The following is a 25,352-nucleotide window of genomic DNA, read 5'->3' as shown; positions in this document are numbered from 1 at the left end:
AGCTGACCTGTTAGGTCTTTCTCATCTCTAACGTTTATGCTTCTCTTTATGCCTGGGATTATTGCATTGTTCATATAGCCCTTTTTGTCCCAAGGGACCCAAAGTGCTTTATAGCCTTAAAGTGATACCCAGACTTATCCAGAGGGATTGCTTCACCCACGTGCTGGAATTCAGCTGCCTCGGGTTGGGTGCAGCAGATTGTTCAGCAGGGCACAGTGATGTGGCACAGCACTCGAGGATGAGAAGTGAAGAAGAGTCCCCGAAAATACAGGGGGCGTGGGGGAGGGGGAGGGAGGCAAGATTTGATCACCAAAAATGGAACTGGGTCAGGATACTGGGGTTAACACCCTGTATCCCTGCAAACCATGTTGTGGAACCATCAGTGACAAGAAGCGGTCCGTTTCGTATGTCATCTCCTACATGCCCCTGCCAGCACCACGGACATTGGTTCTATAGTAACGCTGAGAGAAGACGTACCCACTAGATCATTAATGCTACTTCTTATGAGCACCAAGCTGGTCCTCAGAGAGCTCCCATGCAAGGGCTAACCTAGTGTGGCATTGCGTGGCTTTGGAGAATCATTGCTCCAGGCAGTGTGCCTGCAGATTTCTGAGCCCAACAGTGTTGTCACTGGACCCTGCCAGGTGTCAAACGATACCTGCTTCCAGACTGTGTGGCTCTTGGTTGAACAGATTGGATGGATGACTAGAAAGCCCTTCCCCATCCCAAGCTATCATTTCAGAGGCCAAAGAATAACTCTTGTGCAGGTTACACTTTAACATGGACAGTGGAGTTGTCAAGCCAAGCTCTGGGGCATTCTTCATGGGTTAATTGGACTGGCCCTCCACCAAAGGCTAACAGTCACAGAGAACATGCTGATTGTCCTTCCTTTCTTATTGTCACATCCCAGCCCCAGGGGGTGTATGAAGAACTGTAGAAATATAGGGCTGGATGGGCCTTCAAGAGGTCATCTAGTCCAGCCCCCTGCTCTGAGGCGAAACCAGGTAAACCTAGATCCTCCCTGACATGTGTTTGTCTAACGGATTCTTAAAATCCTCCAAAGATAGGGATTCCACAAACTCCCTTTGTAGTGTGTTCCAGTGCTTAACTCTCCTTATAGTTAGAAGATTTCCCCCCTAATATCTACCCTAAATCTCCCTGGCTTCAGATTAAGCTGATTATGTCTTATCCTACCTTCAGGGGACATGGAGCACTATTGATAACTGTCCTCTTTATAACAGTCCTTAACATATAGAAGTCTCTTATCAGCCCCCCTGTTTAGTTTTCATTTCTCAAGACTAAACATGCCCAGATTTTTTTAACCTTTCCTCATAGGTCAGGTTTTCTGAACTGTTTGTCACTTCTATTGCTCTCCCCTGGAGTCACTCCAGTTCACATCCTCCCTGAAACGTGGTGCCCAGAACTGGACACAGGACTCCAGCTCTGGCCTCACCGGTGCTGAGTAGAGTGGACCATGACTTCCTGTGTGTTACGCACGACACTCCTCGTAATACTGCATCACATTGTTGACTCATTGAATTTATGATCCACTGTAACCCCCAGCTCCTTTTCAGCAGGACTGCTGCCTAGCCAGTTATTCCCCATTTTGTAGTTGAACATTTGTTTTTTTTTTCTTCCTAACTGTAGTACTTTGCGCTTTGTTGAATTTCATCTAATTGATTTCAGACCAATTCTCTAACCTGTCAAGGTGGTTTTGAATTCTAATCCTGTCCTCCAAAGTGCTAGCAACCCCTCCTAGCTTGACGTCATCCGCAAATTGTATAACCTTGATGTGCATCGGACACCTCCCATCTCTACACTAGGAGGTTAATGCCCAATGTGAGACTGCATGGCCACAGCCCGGTGCTCAGAAATATAGGTCCAGACGCCCAGCACTGATCCAGGATTCCCCTCTCTTCTTGTTGATTTCATACCCACATTCTGTTCTGCCTTCCATATTTTCCCAGCAACAATTCTAGACTGTCTGAGGGCTGGGACAGGTGCTGGAGTCTCCCCACGAGCCTGCAGGCTCTTTAACAGCATCCCTCGAGAAGGAAAGCTCGGTGCACATTTGTCACTTCATTTCCCCTCCTGTCTGCCATGCTGGCGGCTGGGAGCACAGCTTGTTTGGTGAGGTGGATGGCGCAGAATAGCAGGACACAGCACCTGTCCCCACCTCTGCTTTCAGGGGGCTTGCACCCGGATACCAGATGTCTGATTACCTGAAGGCAACAAGTGAACACCTGGAGGCACGACTGATCTTGCCACTTGTCATTAAGAAGCCGGGCCCATTGATGCAAATGGACAGGTCCCTTGCAGATGGCAAGTAGCGCAGAGAGGAGCTGACCTCAAAGAAAGCCAAGGCAGAAGGGATGTGCATCTACCCACATGATCCTAAAATGGGGGTCTTTAGCTCTCGCTTGGCTGGAGAGCAGAGTTGTTAACTTCACCCAGTGCTGTAAGTGCAGCCACTCTGCACTGGCTCAGCGAGGGCAGCATGTCACGGCTTCCATAATTAACTTCACACACAGCAATGCAGCATCGCAGAAGCCGTCACAAATTTTAGCTAATTAACCATATGGTCTGGCTGCCTGACATGCTGCCTAATCGCTGGTTTTCCAAGCACTCATTCACAGGTGCTGCTTTCTGTGCCGACACAAAGATGCAGGAGGCTCCCAGAGAGATTCTCCGTTCTTGGCTCCTTCTGTCTTCAGACGCATCTAGGGGCTCACCCTTCCAGTGGAAACACCCCACAGCAGCGGGCACGGGGTCCCAAACTAGAGGTAGAAGTGAGCACTGCAGGAGGCAAGTGGTTTGCATTGATTCTGAGTATTAGGAGACAGGCTGGCAGCTAAACAGACAGGACATGGCACTGCTGTGAGGAAGCTTGCTCTGCTGTATGCCCAACTGGCATAAGCTGCCCTAATGGGCACTGCTGCCATGAAGCTCAAGCTGCAGCAGCCCTGGCTGGCATAAGGGGGGGCACTGGTCTGAGGAAAAGTCGGCACATTAGCTGTGTTGAAATGACTTTGCCAGCATATGAAATGTGTGGTGATATTACAGATCTGCCACTGCCCGTGGCTGTTTTTCCTCTCCTAATGACTAAGAGAGATAAGACAAAACCTTTTCTATTAGTTTCTCCCACACTGCAGTGGGTTTCTTATTTTCCAAACCTCATTAGCGTTTGTAATCCCATGGTGGTAGCCAAGAGCAGCCCAAGTTGCCCTAGGGCGGGAGGAGAGCAGAGAAGAGAGCAAGACAGCTGTGATGTATAGCCCAACATTAGCACTGATATTGCCTGGCTTCCAGAGCCCCTTCTCAGTCCCTTCCAAACTCTTATGTCTCCTCTGAGCCTTAAAGGTAAACGACAAAGCTTAGAAGAAAAAATTCTTGAGATCACGAGTTGTTAAGGGAATCTATGTGCGTGCGGCGTGGAGACCTGCCAGCGCATTTATATTGTAAAGACAGATATTTAAAAAGGAGCTCCCCACCTGCCTGGCGTCACGGTCCAGGGGTTCCCATTTTCCTCAAACAGCTGCTGACCCTCAGTCGATGGAGAGAACCGTGCAGGAAGATGTCAGGTGACAGGTGTCCGGCATGATAGCTCTTGGTAGTCCCCCACTGACACAGGGGAAAAAAATACAAAGGCTGACATTTTGAAAGGTGCCCAAACCACATCGGAATTCAATGCAAGATGGGCACCAAACTCCCCTAGGCTCCTCTGAAAATGGCAGCCACAATCTGGGGTGAAGTTCTGGCTCCACTGAAATTGATGGGAGCGGCTCGGTCCTGCTGCAATACACGTAATAAAAATTAGCAACCGATCAGAAAATTGCTGAAGCAAAATCATTTTGAACAGTTGCAAATAGCGCCCATGCATCCATGAGATCAAACCCTTTGACTCGCGTCACCACCAAAGCAAAAGCTTGGAGGAGGAATCGAACTGGTTTAATCCACTTGACTCTCGCATAAAGCGTTGAAATACACATACCCCGGTCCATTTCAGAGCAGCTACAGTCTAGCAGGCATGTGTGCTGTTCTGCAGACTTTGCCTTTGTTCAGTCTCCCATCCAAATATTCACGAGGCTGAACCTTGCTTGGCTTATGAGAGCCGACAGGGTCGCTCCCCTTTGCTGTCATTAACATAATGGAGCAGGAGACGTTGAATACCAGATACCCCCTCAAGTACCAAACAGCTTCAGACCTTTGAAAACAAGCCCCGCTAGCCACATCAGCTGCTTTGAAGCATCCACAGTCTGCCCCTTGGATAAGACAGCCAGAGCATGGTGCTGGGGTCAGGATGCTCAAGTTGAATCCCAGTGCTGACACTAACCTGTTCTGCTAAGGAAAGGCAGAGTACACCGAGTACATCGGTCAAAGTACACCGAGTACATCGGTACAAAGGCAGAGTACATCGGTCTCCCCTCCTGTAGAATGGAGCTGTCACCTGTTTCCCAGGGACACTATGCAGTATAGTAGATCAATTGGGTTTGTCATGCACGACGGGTCAGACCGAGAGGTGTCTCATCGCTGGACCCAGCCACAAAGCAATTGCTGCCCTGCTTGCTCCTGGCGGCAAAGGGAGTAATTGACTGCAGACCTGAAAGCTTTGTGGTTTATTTCCTTCCCTGTTCCTCTGCCTGGGGAATGAGGGACAGGCGCCTTGCCCCCAAGTGCAGTGGGGGGAATAGCAGAAGTGCAGAGGCTCCAGACCTAAAACCAAACTCCCGAGCCAAGACTGTGCCGCACCAGAGCTGGATACAAGATCCAGAGGGGTCTTACTTGGCTGAGCAGGGGAGTGAGTCCCTCATACTGCCCTGCATGACCAAGTAAAACAAGGGCACAGTGCAGCCCTGAGTGTTCGCTTTAACTGTCCCATGGTTAAACCTCCTCTGTTTTACGGCTGCCAGGTAAGCCAGGAGTTGAGCCGGGCTTGCTCCAGGTTACAAAGTCCAGGCTCTGCAGATGGCACATCAGCCTTGCTGGAGGAGACCTCTCTCGTTCTGAAAGATGGGCTGGTCTCACGCTGAGCTAAGGTTGGTAGAGGCTCGGCATGCATGGTGGCAGGGGAGGGAGCCTTTCCACAGTAGTAGTCATAGATACTGATTTGGTGCCTATGCTGGGAGTAGTGAGTGGCCCTCTCACTTCCTAACATTGGGTCAGATCCCAGCACTGTTAGGCTGTCTGCACTGCAAGTGAAGATGAGACTGTAGCATGTAGCCATACCCAGGCTAGCTTTAATCCAACTAATGCTGGTAATGTAGACGTGGTGGCACAGGCTTCAGCGCGGGCTAGCGACCCGAGTACGTACCCAGGGCCCCCAGTGGATTTGTACTTGGGTAGCTGGCCACGTGTACAGTACTATTGTTATCACGTGCTACCTGGATTAAAGCAGTCTGGCTACCCATACTACAAGCACACCTTCCTTTGCAGATAGACGCTTGACCCTGGCGAGCAGAGAGTGACACGAATAGGTCATCAAAACCGATCGGACTCAATCAGTGTAAGTGTGGGACTCGTGGTCTGGCTCACTGAGAGAGAGCTACCTTGGTGCACGTTATTGTACCCTCCACTCTGAGCTCTGGTGCAGCTAGGAAAGGTTAACCAGTCTGACCACTAATAATCATCCTTATTTCTCCACCAAATCTCCCCCGGTGTCACACGCACGTGCCCTAATGGAGGATTGAGAGTCTGACAGGCGTGAACTTTGAAAAGCAAGTTGTGCCTGTGTTACGGGTGAGCAAAATAAAGGTTGCAGCTTTTTTCTTTTTTTTTTTTTTGGCTACACAGAAAGCTGTCCATTTTTCATTTCACTCCTATTACTCAAGACCATTTTGCCCGATTTCCTTGAAACCCTCAGTGAGAAATTGACTTGGAGCCAAAGCAAAGCATAGGGAAATTTTAGCCCCAAAGGGTAGGATCTATTTCTTTGCAGAAGTTGTACAGGGGGCTGAAACCACAGAGGTTAGCGTGGAATTCCTCCAGCAATCATGACTCCATAATTAAGGTATAAATCTAGTGCCGTATACATTAACATCACACACTCCATATGCACAAGGCGTTGCTGTGGGAACCATAGCTTTTCGAATCTGCTTTTACACCGCACTGTGTTTCAGTGCGTTCCCAGCAGACACTCCAGAGGAAGAAAGATCCATAGCCTGCTGCAAGATTTTGCCCATAGGAGAGAGAGTTTAGTAGAATAAATAAATAGCTGCATAATGGGGGGAGCGGGGAGGAGAAGCAGAATGTAATAAAAAGGAAGGGGCGGGGGGTCGGGCTGCCTTGTTGGAAAGCCAGTCTGCCTGCACAGCTGAGACCAGTCCTCCCTGGCATGCGCTGGGATGGCTGGGCAGCTGAGGGTGTTCTTGATTTGATGGTTTTGGTGCAGTGCAGGTGAGAGATGGAGGAGTGACGATTCTGGAGACTGAACTTGGGTACTGCAGGATAGCGCAGAACCCCATGCAGCAGTGGGCCTCAGCCCTGTTCCAGGGGAGTCGCCGCTGGGAACGACATCAGCAGTGCTTTTAGCGGTATTAGGAATACTGCATATTCTCCACTGGCAAAGCATGACCCAGTGTGGACTCAGCTGTATTGGCAAAGCTGTGCTTTGTATGAGTGTCATAAAGCCACTCTCCCCCCACCCCCGAGCGAAACAAGTCATTCAGGCAAAAGCAGTTTTGCTGGTTTACTGCGTTTACACAAGTGGTGTCTGTCAGCACATCTCTCAGTCAGGGATCCGACCTTTTCACACGGAAGCCTGTAGTATAGACATGGTTTGAGACTGCATGGCCCATTCAGTCCTTTGGCTTCTCTACAGAGGTTGAGGGTGCCAGGTTGTTTTCTTTGTGGTGTGTTCTCGTCTAGTGGGGACTTGGGTGAAGCCCCCAGGGGCTGTCCTAGCCAGGGAAGAAGGGAGTCTGGCCTTGTCTCGAGAGGATTACTTAGTTACTGCTGTGCTCCTGCAGATCTGTCGTCAGCCTGAAGATGTTGGGATGGTCTCATCAGGAACAGGCGTGAACCTGAGTGCACTTTTTCCCCTCGGATCCTTTCATATGCATGTGGTAGGAGCTGTCAGCCGGGTTTCTTTCTGCACTTGTCTTTTATCCAGCTGCACGAAGGGTGTCCAGACCTTGATGCTTTTCATCTGCTTGCCCGGCACTTCTGCTAGGGAGCTGTCTCTGCCCAGCCTTGTTTGCTGACCCAGCTCCCGTTGTCCTTGATGCGCTGCACAGAGGATGGTGACAGCAGATGGAACCCGGGGTCACAAGGTTGTGGGGTTTGGAGAAAGGGATGAGGATTGTAGAGGCTCAACTAAACTGCCTTAGTGCACTAGAAACCTATGGCAGGCCCATGTGCATAGGGCAGGGTCTTCAGCACAAGGAGGGACGGCTGGAGATCGCTGCTAGGAAAATCAAGTCTGAATAATGCAACATTTCTAGAGAGTGATGCTGACCGACTTGACCATGCCATCCAGCCTGCTGGGCAGCGCTGACAATCTCTCCCTTCATCGTCAAAGCACTGGTTGGCCCCAACTGAGCCTCCCAAGCCCACTGCTAAGATGGGCAGGGGTACTGTTGGGAGATGTGTCCCGGCCTCAGCATTTGGATCCACACTAAGATTTCAAACACCACACAGTTGGGGGCAGCTGGACCTTGGGGCTTTGGCTCACACCCATGTCTGGTAACCAACCTGGCTTGACGGATGGGGATGCAGAGATGCAGGGGGGGAAGTGATTTGCCCAAGGAAGTCACCATCAGAGCTGAGATTAGAAACGTGGCCTTTAAATTCCCTCCATGCTGAAGGGATTGTGGGGGGTCTAGGGCTTACAATGGGACCCAACCCCCCAAAGAGAGTTTGGGATTTCCTTCTCTGCACCAAGAGTTTTCTACTGGCTTCAGAGAGCCAGGGCTGAAAGGAGATGGAGTGGAAGTGCTCATGCCACTGCGGATGGAGAGCACTGCGGAGACAGAGATCTCTGGTGAAGAACCAACAGGGGGTTAATGGTGCCTGATACTTAGCAGCTTTCCACAAGTGTGTGTGAGAGTGTGGGTGAGTGTGTACTCCTTCAACTTGTCAGTTTCACTTCCCCACGTCTCCTGGTCCTCCCTCATCCCCACACAGTCTGGAGCCAGCTGGGCCTCCCCTAGCCCCGGTGCCATACCTGGAGCCAGCTGGGCCTCCCCTCGCCCCAGCGCCGTCCTGGAGCTGGCTGGGCCTCCCCTCGCCCCGGCATCATCCTGGAGCCGGCTGGGCCTCCCCTCGCCCCGGCGCCGTCCTGGAGCCGGCTGGGCCTCCCCTCCCCCTGGCGCTGTGCTGGAGCCGGCTGGGCCTCCCCTCGCCCTGGAGCCGGCTGGGCCTCCCCTCGCCCCGGCGCCGTCCTGGAGCCGGCTGGGCCTCCCCTCGCCCTGGAGCCAGCTGGGCCTCCCCTCACCCTGGCGCAGTCCTGGAGCCAGCTGGGCTTCCCCTCGCCCCGGCACTGTCCTGGAGCAGACCGGGCCTGCCCTGGCCCCAGTGCCATCCTGGAGCCGGCCAGGCCTCCCCTGGCACTGATGGAGTTTAGTGGTCCTTGGACTCCACTGAAAGAGAGCTCAGAACAGAGCCCCCATCTCTAGGTGTCAGCGAAGGCCATGCTGTTTCCATGCTCATCCATTGTTGCCATGTGTGCTGCTGTGGCAGTCTGGCCTTGAGAAGACTGGGGAAGACAGTTGATGCTGTTTCTTCTTCACGAGCCGACCTCCTCACTTCCCCAGTCCCGCTCCATGTAGGAGCTCATGCATTTTGCAAGTGTCGTTTCTGTCAGGGCTCTGGAGTTGCTTTCTCTCTGCGGACAGCTGCCTGTTTATTTCCCCATTCCTGTGGGCATGTGTCATCCCTGCCATGCCTTTGTGTTCTCAAATCTCATGCTATTAGGGAAGAGGAGCCCAGGTTAGGCTGTCTGGAGGCTTCCTTGGCTGCGGTGCCGAGCGACATCGGCAGTGGGAGAGTGGCAGCGTGATTAGTATTCCACGGCTCGGATCAAAGAGCTGTCAAGACAGAGCCCAAGGCACTTGGCCAGCTCTGATGGACTGAATCATTTTCAGCACCTCACAGCTATGGTGCAGATAACTTTATATCAACGCACTGTAACCCCTGGGGAGAGGAGGAGGCAAGGAGCGTGTGGGGCAGGACTACGGCACCACACCCCCACCCGGGACCTGGTGTGGGTGACAGGAGCAGGAAGGTCCCGGGCAGCTTTCTGCTTCCTTTGATCCAAATGGTCAGGGTAACGTCTCTCTTGCTGCAAAGCACCCCATGGGCTGGCCCTTCCAAACCGGTGTGTGCTATTGAGTTTGCAGCCTTTGCAACTGCAGAGCCATTGGCCCTTGGCACCTGCCGCCATGCACCATGCACTGATGCAGATCCAGCTGTCCAACCCACGCCCCCCCTTTTAGGGGTCAGTCTCAGGCCATCTCAAGTGTGCAGCCCTGAGCGCCTCCCTGGGACCGGTTCTCCTTTCGTAGCAGGTGATGGACGCACAACCAGGCAATCTGTTTGGAGCCAGAGGATTGTGTGTGTACACATACCCACGCAGCGCCGCATGAGCTGGGAAGCAGCCCTGGCAGGCGAGGATACGCTCCCTTTCTGGCGCGCTCATGATTTACCTTCCTGAAATACCTCAATTTAAATGCTAATTTCCCCAGAACTGAGGGGGGTAAAGCAGCTATTGAATACTGCTGGGCTGTTTCTTAATGGAGCTAAAACACTGGCACATATTCTTAATGTGCCAGGGAGGGGCAGGGAATGGAGTGCAGGCAGAGTTCTTCTCTCGGCTGACAGCATCCGGGGTGAGTGACTGACTGAATCTCCTGTCACTTCTGCCTCCCCTCCCCCCAAGTGTTTAGCGCTGGAGCCCCAGACTAGAACGGGAACAGATGTTCCTGTTTCCTTCATTCAGTGTCAGTGTGCTTCACAGCCACTCTGCCCCCGTGCCGGGACACCTGGGCATCAGTCTGTCTGCCTCATAGCATCACGCGGGATGGAGCTTCCCCATGATGCTCTCCTTTGGCCCTGATGTGGGCAGCTCCTGGAAAGGCCCTTTCCTTGCCTTGGCACATCGGCCCAGGAATAAAACCTGCCTCTGCCCCATATGCTGATTGCCCCTGAAATGAGACACATTTCCAAGAAGCTATGTCAGATCTGATCTCTCTCACCACCCCGCACTCCCTCTCTCTGTATTTCCATTGAGCCCCGAGAGTTCTGCTCTCCTCAAGAGAAGGAGGGTTTTCTTCCCTTTCCTGTACAAACCAAATGGTATCATCTTGCCGCCAGAGGCTGTCATGTTGGCCCTCTGATCTAATGCAGTGCACCATCTGTGTGCTCCGCTTCCTACCACAGGAGCCGGGCGGGAGCTGGCTTGCAGTGGAAAACAGCTCATGCCTTGGAGCAAGGGCATCTCCAGCCGGCAGCTGAGGGATTGGAAAGCTCAGGGCTCATAGCTCACTGTCCTTCAAGGCAGCGTGCCAGCCCGGACAATGGGCTGCCACTGTACAGCAACCGGCTGGAGTCCTCACTCTCTCCGGGGAGCGGGCTCTCTGTTCTGCTAACCCGCAGGGTCCTCTCTGTCCCACATGGGGCATTGAGCTGTCTCTGGACTTCTGCTCCCCAGAGTCTTCTAACTCCTTGCCCTTCTTACTCCCACGCCGGTCTGTCTATCCCCTTGTCCCACACTAGCTCTGTCCAGCCCACTCACTCCGGTGGTTTGGCACGTTCAGCTGGGCTCTCTCCAACTAGCCCCAGCCCCAGTGTCAGAAGCCCGGACCTTTCCAAACTGTGTGTAACCGACTGCAGTAAGGGGCCAAATCCATCTCTGGTGTAACTCTAGCAAATCACAGCTCTCCTTGGAATAGGAGAATGTGAAGCTGGCTTCCTTCACCTTTCGCCAGGGTTAATGAGCCTTCTGGGGTACTCCTATCTTCTGTGCCCAGGGCTCTGCTGGACCATGAGACACTGCAGATACTCAGGCTCTTGGGCTTAGCAAGTTAGGGAGCTAGAGGGGACTGAAGATTGTGAAGGACACTGTGAAAACTGATTAGTCTCTTCTTTTTACCCTGTCTCATTATACAGGAACAGGGACTCACTCAAATTTAATGACCAGTAAATTCAGAATAAGTAATGCTACTTCACGCTGCACATAATCAGCCTGTGCAATTCACTGGTGCAGGAGGACAGCGAATCAAATTCTGGGGTTAGATTTACCCTCTCCAAAGTGACTGTAAAAATAGGACTCCCTGTTTACTGTCTCCAAGTGCCTCTAGATCCGTTGTGCCCTGTTTACAAGTAAAAAGAGATTTCCAGCCCTACAGCCTCAAGCAGGGATTGAAAGAAAAGTGGGCTCTTCTGAGCTTGCACAGTGGTAAAGATCCTGCCACTGAAAGTTACTTAAAAATTCAAATGATGCCCAGGCCAGGCTAGAATGTGGCTCACTCTCCCCAAGCTAAGAGGAACCAGAGCATCACCCTACTCTTGTCATTCCACTCAGCGTGTCAGATTGGTACAGCAGCTCTGTGGTGTGAAAAGGTGCCATTTTCACGGCGTTTCCTGGACATGACCACTCTGGCTGATCATTTGATTCTCATTAGTAGCTGTGCCAGCTAAGATAAGGGTAATTAAATCTTATCCTTTGGGGCATCAGCTAATGCACTATGCACAGATGCACTGGAGCGGGGTGGAGGGGAATGATGGCTGCTGTCCTCTGAAGCATCCCCTGCCTACCACTGCTGGAGGCAGGATACCCACATGGTGGCCTGATGGTCTGATCTAGCCCTGGAAATCCTGTGAGAAGCAAATAGGTTCATAATGAGGATGTCAGGAGAAAGTCTCAGTTCCCAAGAATGAGGGAAGAAGTGACAGTGCCCATCAAACCCCAAAAAAGGGTTTCTCAGCAGAATATTTTCCGAGTGGAAAATGATATTAGCGTGAGGCTCTGGCTGTCTTTAAATGTAATCCACTCTCAGTTATATCCAGCTTGGGCCATGGTACATCAGGCCTGTTGTTCAAACATCTGCACAGGATACCTCATGTTGTAACAGAATTGCACCTTGAGACGATGCATGATGGATGTAGCCCTGCCCATGACTACCTCTCACAAGCTTGCGTCATCATATCTGCTCCAAAAGCGCACACCTGGGGCTTTACTCCATCTCCCTAGTAGGGTAGTGAGGAGGGCAGGGGGCAGAGAGGAGTGAGTGGCGGGGCAGCCCCACTCAACAGCTATGGGGCGGGACAGCCGCTGAAGAGCTGATGGGGGCGCAGGGGCAGCTGCTGAACAGCTGATTGGCAGCCAGCCCAGTGGGTGCTGAGCACCCCCTATTTTTTCTCCATGTGCCCCTGAGTACCCCCAAGGAGATGATGGCTATGCTCCTCCCTCACACCAAAGCCAACCAACAGCTCACCCAAGCCCCTCACCCACTGCCCTTCCTGGCCACTCCCCACCACCCCTGGCTCAGTGCTCCACTCCCGTCCTGGGCCCTGGCTCTGCCCAGTACCTGCTGCCCAGCAGCTCCCCTTAGCCTCCCCTCACTCCCATGGCGTGGGCCAAATTTGAGGGAGCAGTGTTGCGACCTGGTGTGTGGGGTCACAATACCACTCAGGTTTGGCCTGTTGCAACACCACCTACCCAAATCCGGTGGTTTGGGGCCCTGCGCAAGTGCACTGCATGTACGTTGGTTAATCCGGGCCTTGTTGTGAGGATGAATGAGTTAATTCAAAGTCCACCACTTTGAGGAGATGCAGCACTATTATTACTAGAACTGAGTATTAACCATCTGCTCTGAAAAACAGAAGCATTAGGGATCGAAGTAATGGGGGGGGGGAATGTTCTGTTGTGGGGTGTTCATAGGCGGCAGATATTCTGGACTCCGCATGGATCTGATTGGAGCCAAGTTTGTTCCACAGTTGGTAGAAACCGTGGAGTTGCTCACTCACAAACCTACGCGGTCACAGACACACACGTGCACTACCCGATGCAGATACACATATTCCCACGCCCGCCCGCATACAGATGCCCATGAAAACACATGCATGTGTATATGCATGTAAACACCCATGTACATCATGACACAGATGCCAGCAGACACACACACTCTGTCCCTCACCTAGACGTATGTGCACACGCTTTTCCGCCTGCACCGCTGGTAATTTGGAGTCTTTGAATCCCTCCTGAATCCTTTCCTCCCCTCTCTGATGTTTCTGTTCCTTGCACAGAGTTCAGCAGGGCTTCATGTGGGGGCTTTGATCAGTGCTTCTTAAGAGCACAAAAGCCGGGCGGAAACTCTTTCTTATGCATTTACTTGAGCAGAAGCAATACGGTTATCGTAACGGACAGATGAAAAGGAGCGACAGCCCTCTGCTGGCTAAAACCTTAATCTACAGCTCTGGCCACTCCAAACCAAATTCCAGGGGATTTGAAGGGGAGGAGAAAAGAGAAGAGATTTTCATGGTCATTCTCCTTCGTCCCCAACTCTCTCTCCTCTTGCCTGTAAGAGCAGATATCAGCTCGGTCCTGGGCCCACTCCCAAGAAAAGATCATCTAATTAATTGTCCGTGGAGAAAATATCTTTGAAAAGAGGAACAAAGAAGACCTGGGGAACTATAGACCAGGCAATTTAACATCAATACCTGGGAAGATAGGGGGAGAAATTATTAACCAATCAGTTTTTGGATGATTATAGGGTGATAAGTAATAGCCAGCATGGATTTGTCAAGAATAAATCATGCCAAACCAACCTCATTTCTTTCTTTGACAGGGTTACTGACCTAGTGGGTAGGGGGGAATCAGTAGATGTGATCTATCTTGATTTTAGTAAGGCTTCTGACACAGTGCCTCACAACATGCTCATACACCTGGGAAATGTGGGCTAGATGAAATGACTAGAAGGTGGGTGTACAACTAGTGGAAGGATCGTTTTCAAAGAGTTGTTATCAATGGTTCACTGTCAAACTGGGAGGATGTATCTAGTGGAGTCCTGCAGGGGTCCGTCCTGGGTGCTGGACTATTCAATATTTTCATTCATGACTTGGATAATGGAGTAGAGAGTACCTTATAAAATTTAAAGATGGGACCAAGCGGGGAGGGGTAGAAAGCACTTTGGAGGACATTACTGGAATTCAAAACAACACTGGCAAATGATAGAACTGATCTGAAATCAACAACATGAAATTTAATAAAGACAAGTACAAAGTACTTCACTTAAGAAAGAAAAATCAAAGGCACAGCTACACAATGGGGAATAATCGGCTAGGTGATAGTATGGCTGAAAAGGATCTGGGGGTTACAGTGGATCACAAATTGAATATGAGTCAACAATGTGCGGCGGTTGCGAAAAGGCTCATATTGTGAGGTGTATAAACAGGTGTGTCGCATGTAAGACATAAGAGGCAATTGTCCCATTCTACTAGCATTGGTAAGGCCTCAGCTGGAGTCCTGTCCGCAGTTCTGGGTGCCAGACTTTAAGAAAGATGTGGAGAAATGGGAGAGAGTCCAGAGGATAGCAATAACAATGATAATAGGATTAGAAAACCTGACCTATGAGGAAAGGTTAAAACAGCTGGGTGTGGTTTTAGTCTTGAGAAAAGAAGACCGAGGGGGGCCTGGTAAGTCTTCACTATGTTAAGAGCTGTTATAAAGAGGACGGTGATCAATGGTTCTGCATGTTCACTGAAGGAAGGATAATAAATCCTTAATCTGCAGGCTTAATCTGCTTGCAAGGGAGACTTAGTTTAGATATTTGGAAAAACCTTCTAACTATAAATTCTGCAGTAGGCTTCCCAGGTACGTTGTGGAATCCCCGTCCTTGGAGGTTTTTAAGAACAGGTTAGACAAATGCCTGTCAGGGATGATCTAGGTTTACTTGGTTCTGCCTCAGCAAGGGGGGCTGGACTTAATGACTTTTTGAGCCTACTGCCAGCCCTACAATTCTGTGATGGAGGCCCAGGCTACTCTTTTGCCTTGCCCTGTTGCTCTTCTTCTGAATTGCTGTGTCTGGTATGCATTTGAGTTTGAGGACCGGGCACGCAATAGTGGCACAGGCAGGGTTTGTGCCGAAGACGGAGCTGAGGGCAGAGAGGAGGGAGGAGTTACAGAAAAGCTAGCAAAGAATGTATCATCAAAACTGCCCACTTAGACACACAGCAGCCAGATGTAGCCATGCATTGCGGCCATTCGCGCCACCGTGCACGGGCACAACAACATCAACGCACAATCCACACACCACAGACACACACACCTTCCCTTGCAACCACAAGCACCAATGCAGCTGGACCTGCTTTTCTTTAGCTCCTTGATTACAGGACAAAACCTGCATTACAGACCAAAGCTTTTCAGTGAAAATCTTTTTATAGATCCCCTGCCTCAGCTAGAAACCATTGCGTTCAGATTACCCTCTCCAAGTTGCCTCTGCTTTCTTCTTCTCTCTCCCCAGGTGCTGCCCTGGCACACAGGTTGCCACCCCGTTCCAACCCAGCGGTTGTTTTGCCAAAATCCTACTCTTACACCAAATAAGTTGGTGCTGTGCCCAGATCCTCTGGCTGCATCTGTGTAACCCTCCACGTGTGCTCTGTATAATTACATGGTGTGTGTAGTGCACAAATAGTTGTCACTGGAAGTGCAATACGCATGCAGAGTGATATCAGTATTTGCCCAGTTGCCATACATGTGTCTGAGTCATGAATAAGGGATGATCATCCTCCGTTATACAGCTTTGCACAGTTAACTAGGTGCATTTTGTAGGGAAGGCTGTGGGGGGAGTCATTTTCCTTTATTTGTGTTTCCTCTGGTGCTGGAGGCGGGACACCAGATTTATGTGGACCAGGGCTCACATCTGGTATGGCAAAGCCTGTGCCACTCTCGGTATTTAATGCACCTAGGCTAGCACATTACCCAGACATGCATGGCCCCCTCGGTACGCTCGCTGCTGCAAGGGGAGAGCTGATTTTCTGAACACATGAGGCAGCTCATGCCACAGACTTTCCTCTGCTAGCCAAGAGGGCAGAGAACTCTGTGTCTCCCATGCTGAGCTCGCTGTCAGCGAAAGGAGTGGGAGAGGCAGCCAGCATTAAACCAGAGTCAATGGAGAATGAAACAGGCCGTACATGGGGAGATAAAACGCTCAGCTCCGGAAGGTGTTTGCAAGGCAGCCTTTCCATGAGCAATGACCAAATCCATTTAGATGTTGCTCTTCCACGGCTCAGCTTTCAACAAGTGTTTCTCTTGCCCGTGAGTTTGGTTCCCTTGCAGAGGTGCTCATGGGGGCTGAGCAGCCCCATCATCACCAATAATCCTCAGCCCCAGTGGTGTGATGGCTAGTCATGGGTACAAACAAACCAGAGCCTAAGCCGCTGCAAATGGCCTTCAGTGCAGCTGCACTAGGAAAGGGCCTGGCCCAACACTGTTATTTCATGGTGCTGTGTGGTTTCAGCTGTCTTGGAAATTAGCTTCATTGTGGCATGGTTTCCCTCTATGCTGAGGCTGTACTTGCATGCTGGAAAGAAAGCTGAATAAATTGATCGTCTCTCTCTAGGCCCGCAACCTCTCTCCCTCCCCTGTCTCTACCCATCCACCCAGGCTTGAGGCTGATGCAGTAATTGCTAACCCGTTTGCACTGCTAAGACAGGGAAAGGCTGAGAACGGCAAATCACCCCTTAGCCACCCGAGATCAGGAGCGGAGTGTGGTCAATATTAGATCTGCGTGTGAGTGACAGGAAAAGAGAGATCTCTCCCGCCCCGCAACCAGTAAAACGTCGTTGTTGCTTGAAGCGAAACCTCTGAGATGCAATAAGGTGCTGGGTCCTTTGCTGAACAGGACGCAAGGTGGCTGAGAACACAAGCAGCTGTTAAATCCACAGCCAGACCCCAGTTCCTGTCGCCGTCGTGCAATACCCTTTATTATCCTGACTCTTGCCCTGCACTTCACTGGCTCTGTCCCCCAGCCCTCACCGTCGGGTCCAGGTTGGCAGGACAGCTCAGCTCCCATCTTGGCACCCAAGTTTTCAGTTTCCCAGGGCGTGCACTTTGGGAGCTGAGCTGCATTGACAATCTGGTCCCGGTTATGGCTCCCAAAGAACCCAGCCCCTGGGTTTCCCAGAAAGCCCCGTGGTGTTTGTCACCACAGCAGCATGCCTTGTCTGTTTTCAGCGGGCAGCATATGCTTTCCAGTAACATCCATCAGCCAGGAATATAAACGTCACTCGTCACAGCCGTAGCTTTCCAGAGGCCTGAGCAAGCCAGCAAGGGCAGAGTCAGCAGTAGCCAGGCTCGCTATCTGCACCAGCCCTTAAAAATCCCCAACAATGATCGAGAGCTTTCCCAGCCCCCTCCTCCTGCCCTTTGCCATGAAGACTTGTCCTCTCTGTCTGCAGGGAGCATAGACCTCAGGGCTAAGAGATCGATTTGTGTAGCTCAGCTCTGCCATGAGATACTTGAAGCCCTTGGAGGCAAGTGGGGGATAAAGGAGGTAGAGTATGGGTCCTGGGTGCAGAGAGCGGGCTGGGCTTCCTCCCTCGCCTTGCACTAATGGGCTTGTGACTGCCTCCTCCCCGCACTCCATGGAGTTGCGGTTGGCTCTCCTTTCCTGCCCTGCACAGATCAACATGAGTGTATTTGGTGGAGCATCTTTCATATCAGCGGTCTCTCCCGAAGCGCTTTGCGGAGTTCAGTAAGGGAAAACAGCAGAAGGGGAGAAGGGGCACAGACGTGGAGACTAGGGAGGGACCCCCCATTCTTTGGCTGAGACTGGGAACGGACTGGGGAGCTGCTGGAGTGGGGAGGCCGGAGGGCTGATTCCTTCAGGAACGAGGTTTTGCCTCGGGTGAAACAGCATGGGGGGAGGGAGAGCAGATTCGGGGAGGTTAGCAGGGAGGGGAGCAGGTAAAGAAGGCCCATGTTGCAGAGTGGACCAAATCCAAGAGGAAATTAAAGGTGAATTGGCTGGTTTGGATGGGAACCCCGATTGGACCAGGGTCAAGTGGGGCTTTTTGGAGGGACCTGGGGATGTAAGAGAGTCGGGCCTTGTGGTATGTTGGATCAGCACCAGCAGGGGGAGCTGTGGTGCCTGGGTTGTTCAGGATCTTGATTACAGCCCTCCAGGTTGTCAGTTCGAGTCTCACTACCTCTTCCCCTGGAACATCCCCTCCGATGCGGTCGGTCGTGGTGGTGGCCACACCATGCTCTTGTGCACCACTGGCCAGGAAAACTGATGTGCCTTTGCCACGGCAGCCCACTGAGCCTTTGGCTTTGGTCCTGTGGGAGTGTGGAGAGCTGTGGACACGCCATCGAGAGGGGGAAGGGATGGCCGCTTTGGGGAGTTGGGCGAACTTAGAGCTGGAGGGGGTGCCATGGAAAATAAAGAGAAGGGTGAGGGACAAGAGTCGAAGGTGCTGCTAAGTGAATCTGCCCTGAGGCTCCAAGGGCTGCATCTGTTCCACTTTGTTATCCCCTCTGTTGCTCCAACAAGGGCTCTGTCTCTCACGCATGAGAACCCGCAGGGGACCAGCATCAGAGGCAGTGGTGTTGCACCAGGGATGAATTTGGCTCTTTGTGACCATCGAGGAGAGGTGGATAATGGAAGGTGGCCAACCCTGGGGAGTTGCCCCATTGCCTGTGTCCCAGTCTGACACCTTACACCGCTGCGGCACAGCTAAACTGCCAGAGCGGAAGCAGCGAATGCATCCTCGGGCCTGACAGGCAGACTCTTCTATCATCGCCACTGCCAGGAAGCTAAGAGGGATAACAATGAAGCAGCCCCCAGGGGAACTAATTAGTGACTCACCTTCCTTGGAGGGAAACGTGGGATTGAAACTGAATGGCAGCACATGCGAGAGAGTCTGATCTCAAAGCTGTCTCCATCCGCCGGGATTCATCTGCGGGCGTTCCAGGACATGGCTGACAGCAACTGTCGCTCCAGGCAGAGGCTCTCTGAACTCTCTTCTGCCGCCTGCAAGCACCAAACCTGCTTCTTACCGCTGAGAGGTGCAAAAACAATGCTAAGTCTGTGGGCATCTGGCCTAGAGCGCTGAGATCCCCGGGCCTGCAGAATAATAATGCCTGGCTGTCCTGTAGCATTTTCATCTGTAGATCTCAGAGGGCTTTACCAAGGAAGTCAGTATCATGATCTTCATTTTACAGAGGGGGAAACTGAGGCACAGAGAGGGAAACAACTTGCCTATCGTCACCCAGCAGGCCAGTGACAGAGCTGGGATTAGACCCCAACTCTCTTGAGTCCTGTACAAGTGACCCATCCAGTAGGCCACACTACGTCCACTAAGAGGGAGGGGTGGAACCTGGTTTGTAGCACTCCCTAGTGACCCCTGCAGTGTGGGGCTTCAGAGGGTGGAAATGGGGAGGCATTTAGGGGAGAGGTGGACACTTTTATCTGCTCTTCAGTAAGCCATCAGGAGCTGTGGTGTTCAGCTTGGCACAGAGGGATGGGGCAGGTCCAGGGACCTAAAACCATGGTATTATGACAAAAAGCCTCATGCAAACTTTGTGCTGGTGACAGGTGCTGGCTTGACCCCGTCGCTACGTTAAACTCATGTGCACTCCCACCCAGAAAGCATGGCTAGTGCCTCCTTAGTGCACACTAAGGTGCTTCACGATTCAACCGGGACTCACCCGCAAGCCCCATTGGGTCCCTGTTAATTGCCCCATGGCGATGTGTCTTAGCAGCACTGCCTCTGGGGCAAAAGGGGCAACAGCAGCGCCCTCTGAGGAACGTGCCGTGGCAAGCTGAAGTCTGGGCTGTCGGCCGAGTGTTGCAGTCCCTGGTTGGGGTGGGGCGGCTGTGGGCTCCAGAGGAGAGTGGCTCCCCAGGGGGACAGGACGAGGTGAGGAATGAAAATCCCATCACACGCTGTCAGTTGGATCTCGGGGATTCAGTTCCGTCCGCAGATCCGTGCCCCATGGAACTTCAGTGGGAGCAACAGCCACAACGTGCCCACACCCCATCCATCCCTGGGTGTGTGCCTGTCTCCCACAGAGCCCTGCCGCCAGCCGCTCAGCCTCGCCGCCAGGAGGTCCCCTGCATCGTTGCTTTGGAATTTTCTTTTTTTCTTTCTTCAGGGAGAATAACTTCATCAAGGACTTCCCCCAGCTGGCCGACGCGCTAATGGTGATTCCGCTGCCCGTGGAGGAGCAGTGCCGCGGCGTCCTTTCTGAGCCTCTGCCTGACCTCCAGCTGCTCACGGGTAAGCAGCCCCTGTCCCGGCAGCCTTCCTGGAGGTGGTATGCTCTCAGCCCCCAGGCAGGGCTGGGCTTTCACAGCTGCCTGTCAGAGAACAACACCCTAAAGAGGTGTCTGGGGTGTGCTCAGAAGTAAACCCCCTCTTTTCTGTCTCCCTGTCTCTGACCCCCATGTTTAAATCCCTCCCCCCATCTCCCCACATTCCCCAGTGGTCCTGCTCTCCTCCTCAGTCTCAAGGACCTTCCATGTGTCCAGCTGGCTAATGTCTGTTGGAAATAATACACTGGCCAGCCCACAGTCACGGTTGTTATGCCAACCTGCATCCCATCCCTGTGAGCTTCCTCCCAGCAGTGCCCTGTCTGTGTCAATGCCAGCTTCTCCAGCAGCGTGAGCTCATGGAAGGTCAGCCTCCTCATCTCAGCCCTGGCCGTGCAGCCAGCGCTCCGGCAGTGTGATCCGTCTGGGGTGATGGTCTCTGTTATCCTTGTGTCTGTAGCCACAAACCACGCAGCAAAAAATACAGTCAGAGTGAAAGTAACTCTTCCCAGGGTGCATCCTTCGCTGTCTCCTCCCCACTCTCTAAGCCCTGGCTTCCTTTTTACAGGAGACATCAGGTATGATGAGGCAATGGGCTACCCCATGGTGCAACACTGGAGGGTCAGAAGCAACCTGTACAAGGTGAAGCTCAGCACCATCACCCACGCTGCAGGTGAGAGCTGCCTTTGTTATGAAAACAGTTCTAGCTGGGAGGAGAGTGTGTGGGTGGGCAGCAGGCACTGGCTCTCCCATCACTACCCATGCCTTAATACCGAGCACTTATCCAGCACTTTGCTTCTCCAGGCCCTGTACAGACACTAATGCTCACAATCCCCTCCCCCAGGAAGGTCGGCCGAGAGAATTATCTGCTTTCTATATAAGAACATAACATAAGAATGACCACACTGGGTCAGACCAAAGGTCCATCTAGCCCAGTGTCCTGTTTTCTGACAGTGGCCAATGCCAGGTGCCCCAGAGGGAATGAACAGAACAGGTAATCATCAAGTGATCCATCCCATGTCGCCCATTTCCAACTTCTGGCAAACAGAGGCAAGGGACACCATCCCTGCCAATCCTGGCTAATAGCCATTGATAGATCTATCCTCCATTAATTTATATAGTTCTTTTTTGAACTCTGTTGTAGTCTTGACCTTCACAGCATACTTTGGCAAGGAGTTCCACAGGCCGACTGTGCATTGTGTGAAGAAATGCTTCTTTTTGCTTGTTTTAAACCTGCTGCCTATTAAAAGACAGAGAGGGGAAACTGAGGCAGAGAGTTCACGTGATTTGGTCACGGTCACAGATGGAGACAGAGCCAGGATGAGGGTAATGAAATAATAACCTCCAGCCCTTACTGTTCACAGAGCTCTGCATCCGAGGAATGCACAGCTCTTTATAGTGGGGGATAAAAACCATTGTTCCCATTAAACATGGGGGGAAACCAACACAGGGAGAGGTTGAGGTCAGAATTGTCCATTTTGGGTGCCTAAAGTTAAGCACCTAAATCCCTACTTAGGCACCTAACTGAGGGACTTGATTTTTCTGAGATTGTGAGCACCTGCAGCTCTTGTTGGCTTTTGGTGGCTGGCTTTAAGCAACCACATTTAAATGTTTTGTGCTAAATGATTTGACCAAGAAGACACAGCAGTGGCAGAGGAATGGTAGAGGTTCAGGTCTCCTGGCTCCCAGCTCCCTTGGTCATGTTTCCTTTTCAGAAGTTTCTGACTCCCCACCGCCTACTCATGCCACAAGGCACTGCCTCCCTAAACTAAACCCCGCCTCCTGTAACACATACAGACTTGTTCCACTGAGACACGTCCTCCTTGCTCTGCACTATCAGAATAGTGTGTGTTCAACGGGATTAGAGTTACCTCCCTTTCCCCATTCACCCTGAGCTCATCTGCTGTCCCTCTTGCACCTCTCGGAATGGTGGGAGCTCGGGATTAACCAGGGAGGTTAATGACCTAGACTTGCTAGGCTTCCAGTTGCACGACTGTTCTTGAGCAATCTGGCTAAGCATCACTGTTACACAAATCCTCGAGATCACTGTCTCAAGAGCCTTTTTCAGCAGCCTTTCTGCCGGTGCACAGATACTCCAGGGCCAGGTGCTTTATGAAAACCTGGAGAGACTGGCCCCGTTGCGATCTGGTTTGTATTTGATCATCTGGTATAAAAATTTTCCCCATTGGACAAACTCATTGTATCCGAATGTCATGTCTGCATCAAAATGTCTTTGCCTTGTCATGGTTCTCCAAGTTCCATCATGGGGCAATGTTCCGGCAAACCTGATGCACCAGCTCTGAAGAAACAAAATACAGATGAAGTCTGCAAGGGCTTTTCTTCCCAGGAGAAAGTTTGCAGCCAAAAGACTTCCCCACCCTCAAGTCCAGCCCTGTCCTGTGATCCCAAAGCATTTCCCCCTACTGTCTGCCAAGTGACCAGTGAGCACCCCTGAGCACCTGTGCAAAGGAGTGGGACAACTGAGTTAAGGTTAACCCCTTTTACCTCTGTGCACTCTTTGTGATACACTGGCCCAGATTCACAAAGGAGCAGAAGACATCTAACTCCTATTGAAATCAAGGGGAGTTAGGAACCTAAATTCCTTAGTGAATCTGGGCCGGTGTGCTCAAACCAGGACAGTGGCCTCACATTTTGCTGCCACCAGGAGACACGTCAGGCTACTCCTTGCCTCGTTCCAATGGAACTTTTCCTGTGACAATCCCGAGAGCTGGGACACCTGCCTTAGGGTTACTCACTTTCAACTGGGGCTGCTGGCAGATTGCCAGGAAATTCACATGACCTGCAGTCCGGCTATCTGTGTCCAGTTACTTTCTTCCCCTCCCAACCATCCAGGGCACTCCAGGGGCACTTTCAGCTTTTTTTTTTTAAATAAACAAACATGCCCAGAATATTAACTCTGGGGATGCTCCACTGTATGATCTGGAATAAATTAATCCCTACGCTAGGGCAACGTCTCCAGCTGTGATAACTGCAAAACGAAGCTGAGACATACCCTCCGGTGTATCTTGCAAAAAAGGAACGGAGCTTCAGTTGTGTAACACATGCATGTGTCTGCACTGCAGCACTGTCACCAGTGACTTATATGTGAAATCCCTGATGGGGGGAAGCCACAGAGAGGTCCAAAAGCTGCAGACCCAGGTAAACAGCATGTGTTTAGCAAACCATAATGTAAGCCACAGAGGCAGGTAGAGGAGAAGGAAATGCAGCTGGCACACGAGTGTTCAGGGATCAGAGAGTTTGGAGCAGGAACTCTGTGAGTCCCCACTGCCCACACCTGGCTGCCCTGTCTGGTGTGTTTACCAATGAGATGCTCACTCTTTCAGGATTTGCAAATGTGCTGAAGATCCTAAGCAAGGACAGCAGCCGGGAGGAGCTGTTGTCATTCATTCAGCAGTACGGCTCTCACTACATCCAAGAGGCACTGTATGGATCAGAGTTCAGCTGCACCATCCACTTCCCCAGCAAGAAGGTCCAACAGCAGCTTTGGCTCCAGTACCAGAAAGGTAAGGGGACCCCAGGGAGGAGCTGCTGCCTCGGGCACGCCCACTGCTGCAAAACCATCCCAGCCCTTTTGACCCAGTTCCCTCCCAGCCCTCTCACCACCACCCTGCAGGAGCTTTGGGCCATGCCTGTAATTAGAAGCAAACTGAAGGCCTGGGTTGACCCAATGGCCAGCGACACAAGCCTGCCTGTGTTCCGAAGTCAGTCCAAAACTCCAGCTAGGCCTTGGATCGACTATTTACCTGTTCCTGCCATTGCCTTTCCTCAGACGCACACCCTCCCTCATGTAACCTGGGCAGCTGCCCACCGGGCTGTCGCCTGCAGGCCCTGTTTTGAAAAGAAGTACTTGCCATGATCCTTGTCATTTGCTTTCCTACCCTGTTGTGGTAGCCCCTGGAATGCCCTGGGTGATTTGGGTTGTTTTATATAAATGTGACATAATTGAGCTGTCTCAGAATGGCTTTGTTTTATTGCTTGTGACAATGACAGTCTTTAAGGAAGTGTATTAAATCAATAGCAGACTCATTGTGCTGCACTATAAATAACGAGACACATCATTAAGCAGGGCAATAAACTTCAGGCCTTTGAAGTAATACAATTAGGTTATGTTTATAAAAACTCCCTTATTGCTGTAGCCTTCCGTGTACCAGTTCATTTCCCTCCTCTGGAGAACCCGCAATAGTCCCTTGACTTGATCTTTCCCCACTCAAAGGGACCACAGCGTATGTATGAACACATGGGACATATTATAGGATTCACAATAGCAGAGATTGCAAAGGCACTTTCATTCTATCATCTCTACATACTGAGCCTGGCCTGACATGCTATGATTGAGAGGAGACTAACGCATACCCTGGGGTTCTGTGAACCTTTGGCTATGGCCTTTAGCTATTTTTCACCTGCATCCCAGCCGTAGTTGTTCCTGTGAGTTATTTATAACATGCTGTTCTTGTTTGTTTTATTTTTAAATATTGATAAATGGACGTTTGCCATAGCAATGCCATCGAATGGGGAGGAAAATGTGGAGATACGTTGTATACGTATGTGTGAGGCTATTAATCATTCAGACTGTGCAGCTTCCTGGAATCCCTTTGAAAATGGGATAGTGTGAAATACTCAAGAGGGCCAGATTCTGCTCCCAGTTATGCTGATTTAAATCCAGAGAGACAGTGGAGTTACTCCAGATTTACAAGGGCATAATTTAGAGTAGAATCTGGATTTGATGACTAAAGTAACTAATAGCAACAGTGCTGTCAGTAGTACTTTTAATCCATAGCTCTCAACACAGTTTAGAAAGGTGGGTGAGTAACATCATCCCCATTTTACAGATGAGGGAGGTGAGGTACAAAGCTATCTGTGGACTTGCTCAAGATCACAGAGCAGGTCAGTGACAGAGCCCAGGTCTCTTGACGTCTAGCCCACTGCTTTAGCTCCTAGAGTGCACTGCCTCCCCCACCAAACAGGTGCATTAAGGGAACAAGGTTGGCCCTCACTGGGTGAATGGCTAGGAGATCTGTACCTTCAGCTCTTTCATTTGGGGCAGCAGGGGAACCTTGGTTCCATAGAGCAGCTGCCTTCTGA

General features: G+C 51.4%; 1 protein-coding gene across 3 annotated transcripts in view; it reads left to right on the top strand.

Annotated features, from left to right (window-relative positions):
- ASTN2 (astrotactin 2) overlaps nucleotides 1–25,352 on the top strand; it is a gene marked incomplete at its 5' end in the record, with an annotated part of 616,673 nt that overhangs the window by 386,685 nt on the left and 204,636 nt on the right. For all 3 annotated transcript variants that reach the window (XM_084650529.1, XM_084650531.1, XM_084650530.1), the window contains 3 exons: nucleotides 20,093–20,217; nucleotides 20,818–20,922; nucleotides 23,594–23,773. In XM_084650529.1, the coding sequence (XP_084506655.1) occupies nucleotides 20,093–20,217; nucleotides 20,818–20,922; nucleotides 23,594–23,773 (410 nt within the window). The remainder of the gene's footprint in view (nucleotides 1–20,092; nucleotides 20,218–20,817; nucleotides 20,923–23,593; nucleotides 23,774–25,352) is intronic.

Source organism: Lepidochelys olivacea (assembly GCF_965140295.1).
Source record: "Lepidochelys olivacea isolate rLepOli2 genome assembly, chromosome: 16".
Lineage (NCBI taxonomy): Eukaryota > Metazoa > Chordata > Testudines > Cheloniidae > Lepidochelys > Lepidochelys olivacea.
The sequence above is the reverse complement of the archived record's forward strand: the minus strand, read 5'-3'. Positions and strand labels throughout refer to the sequence as shown.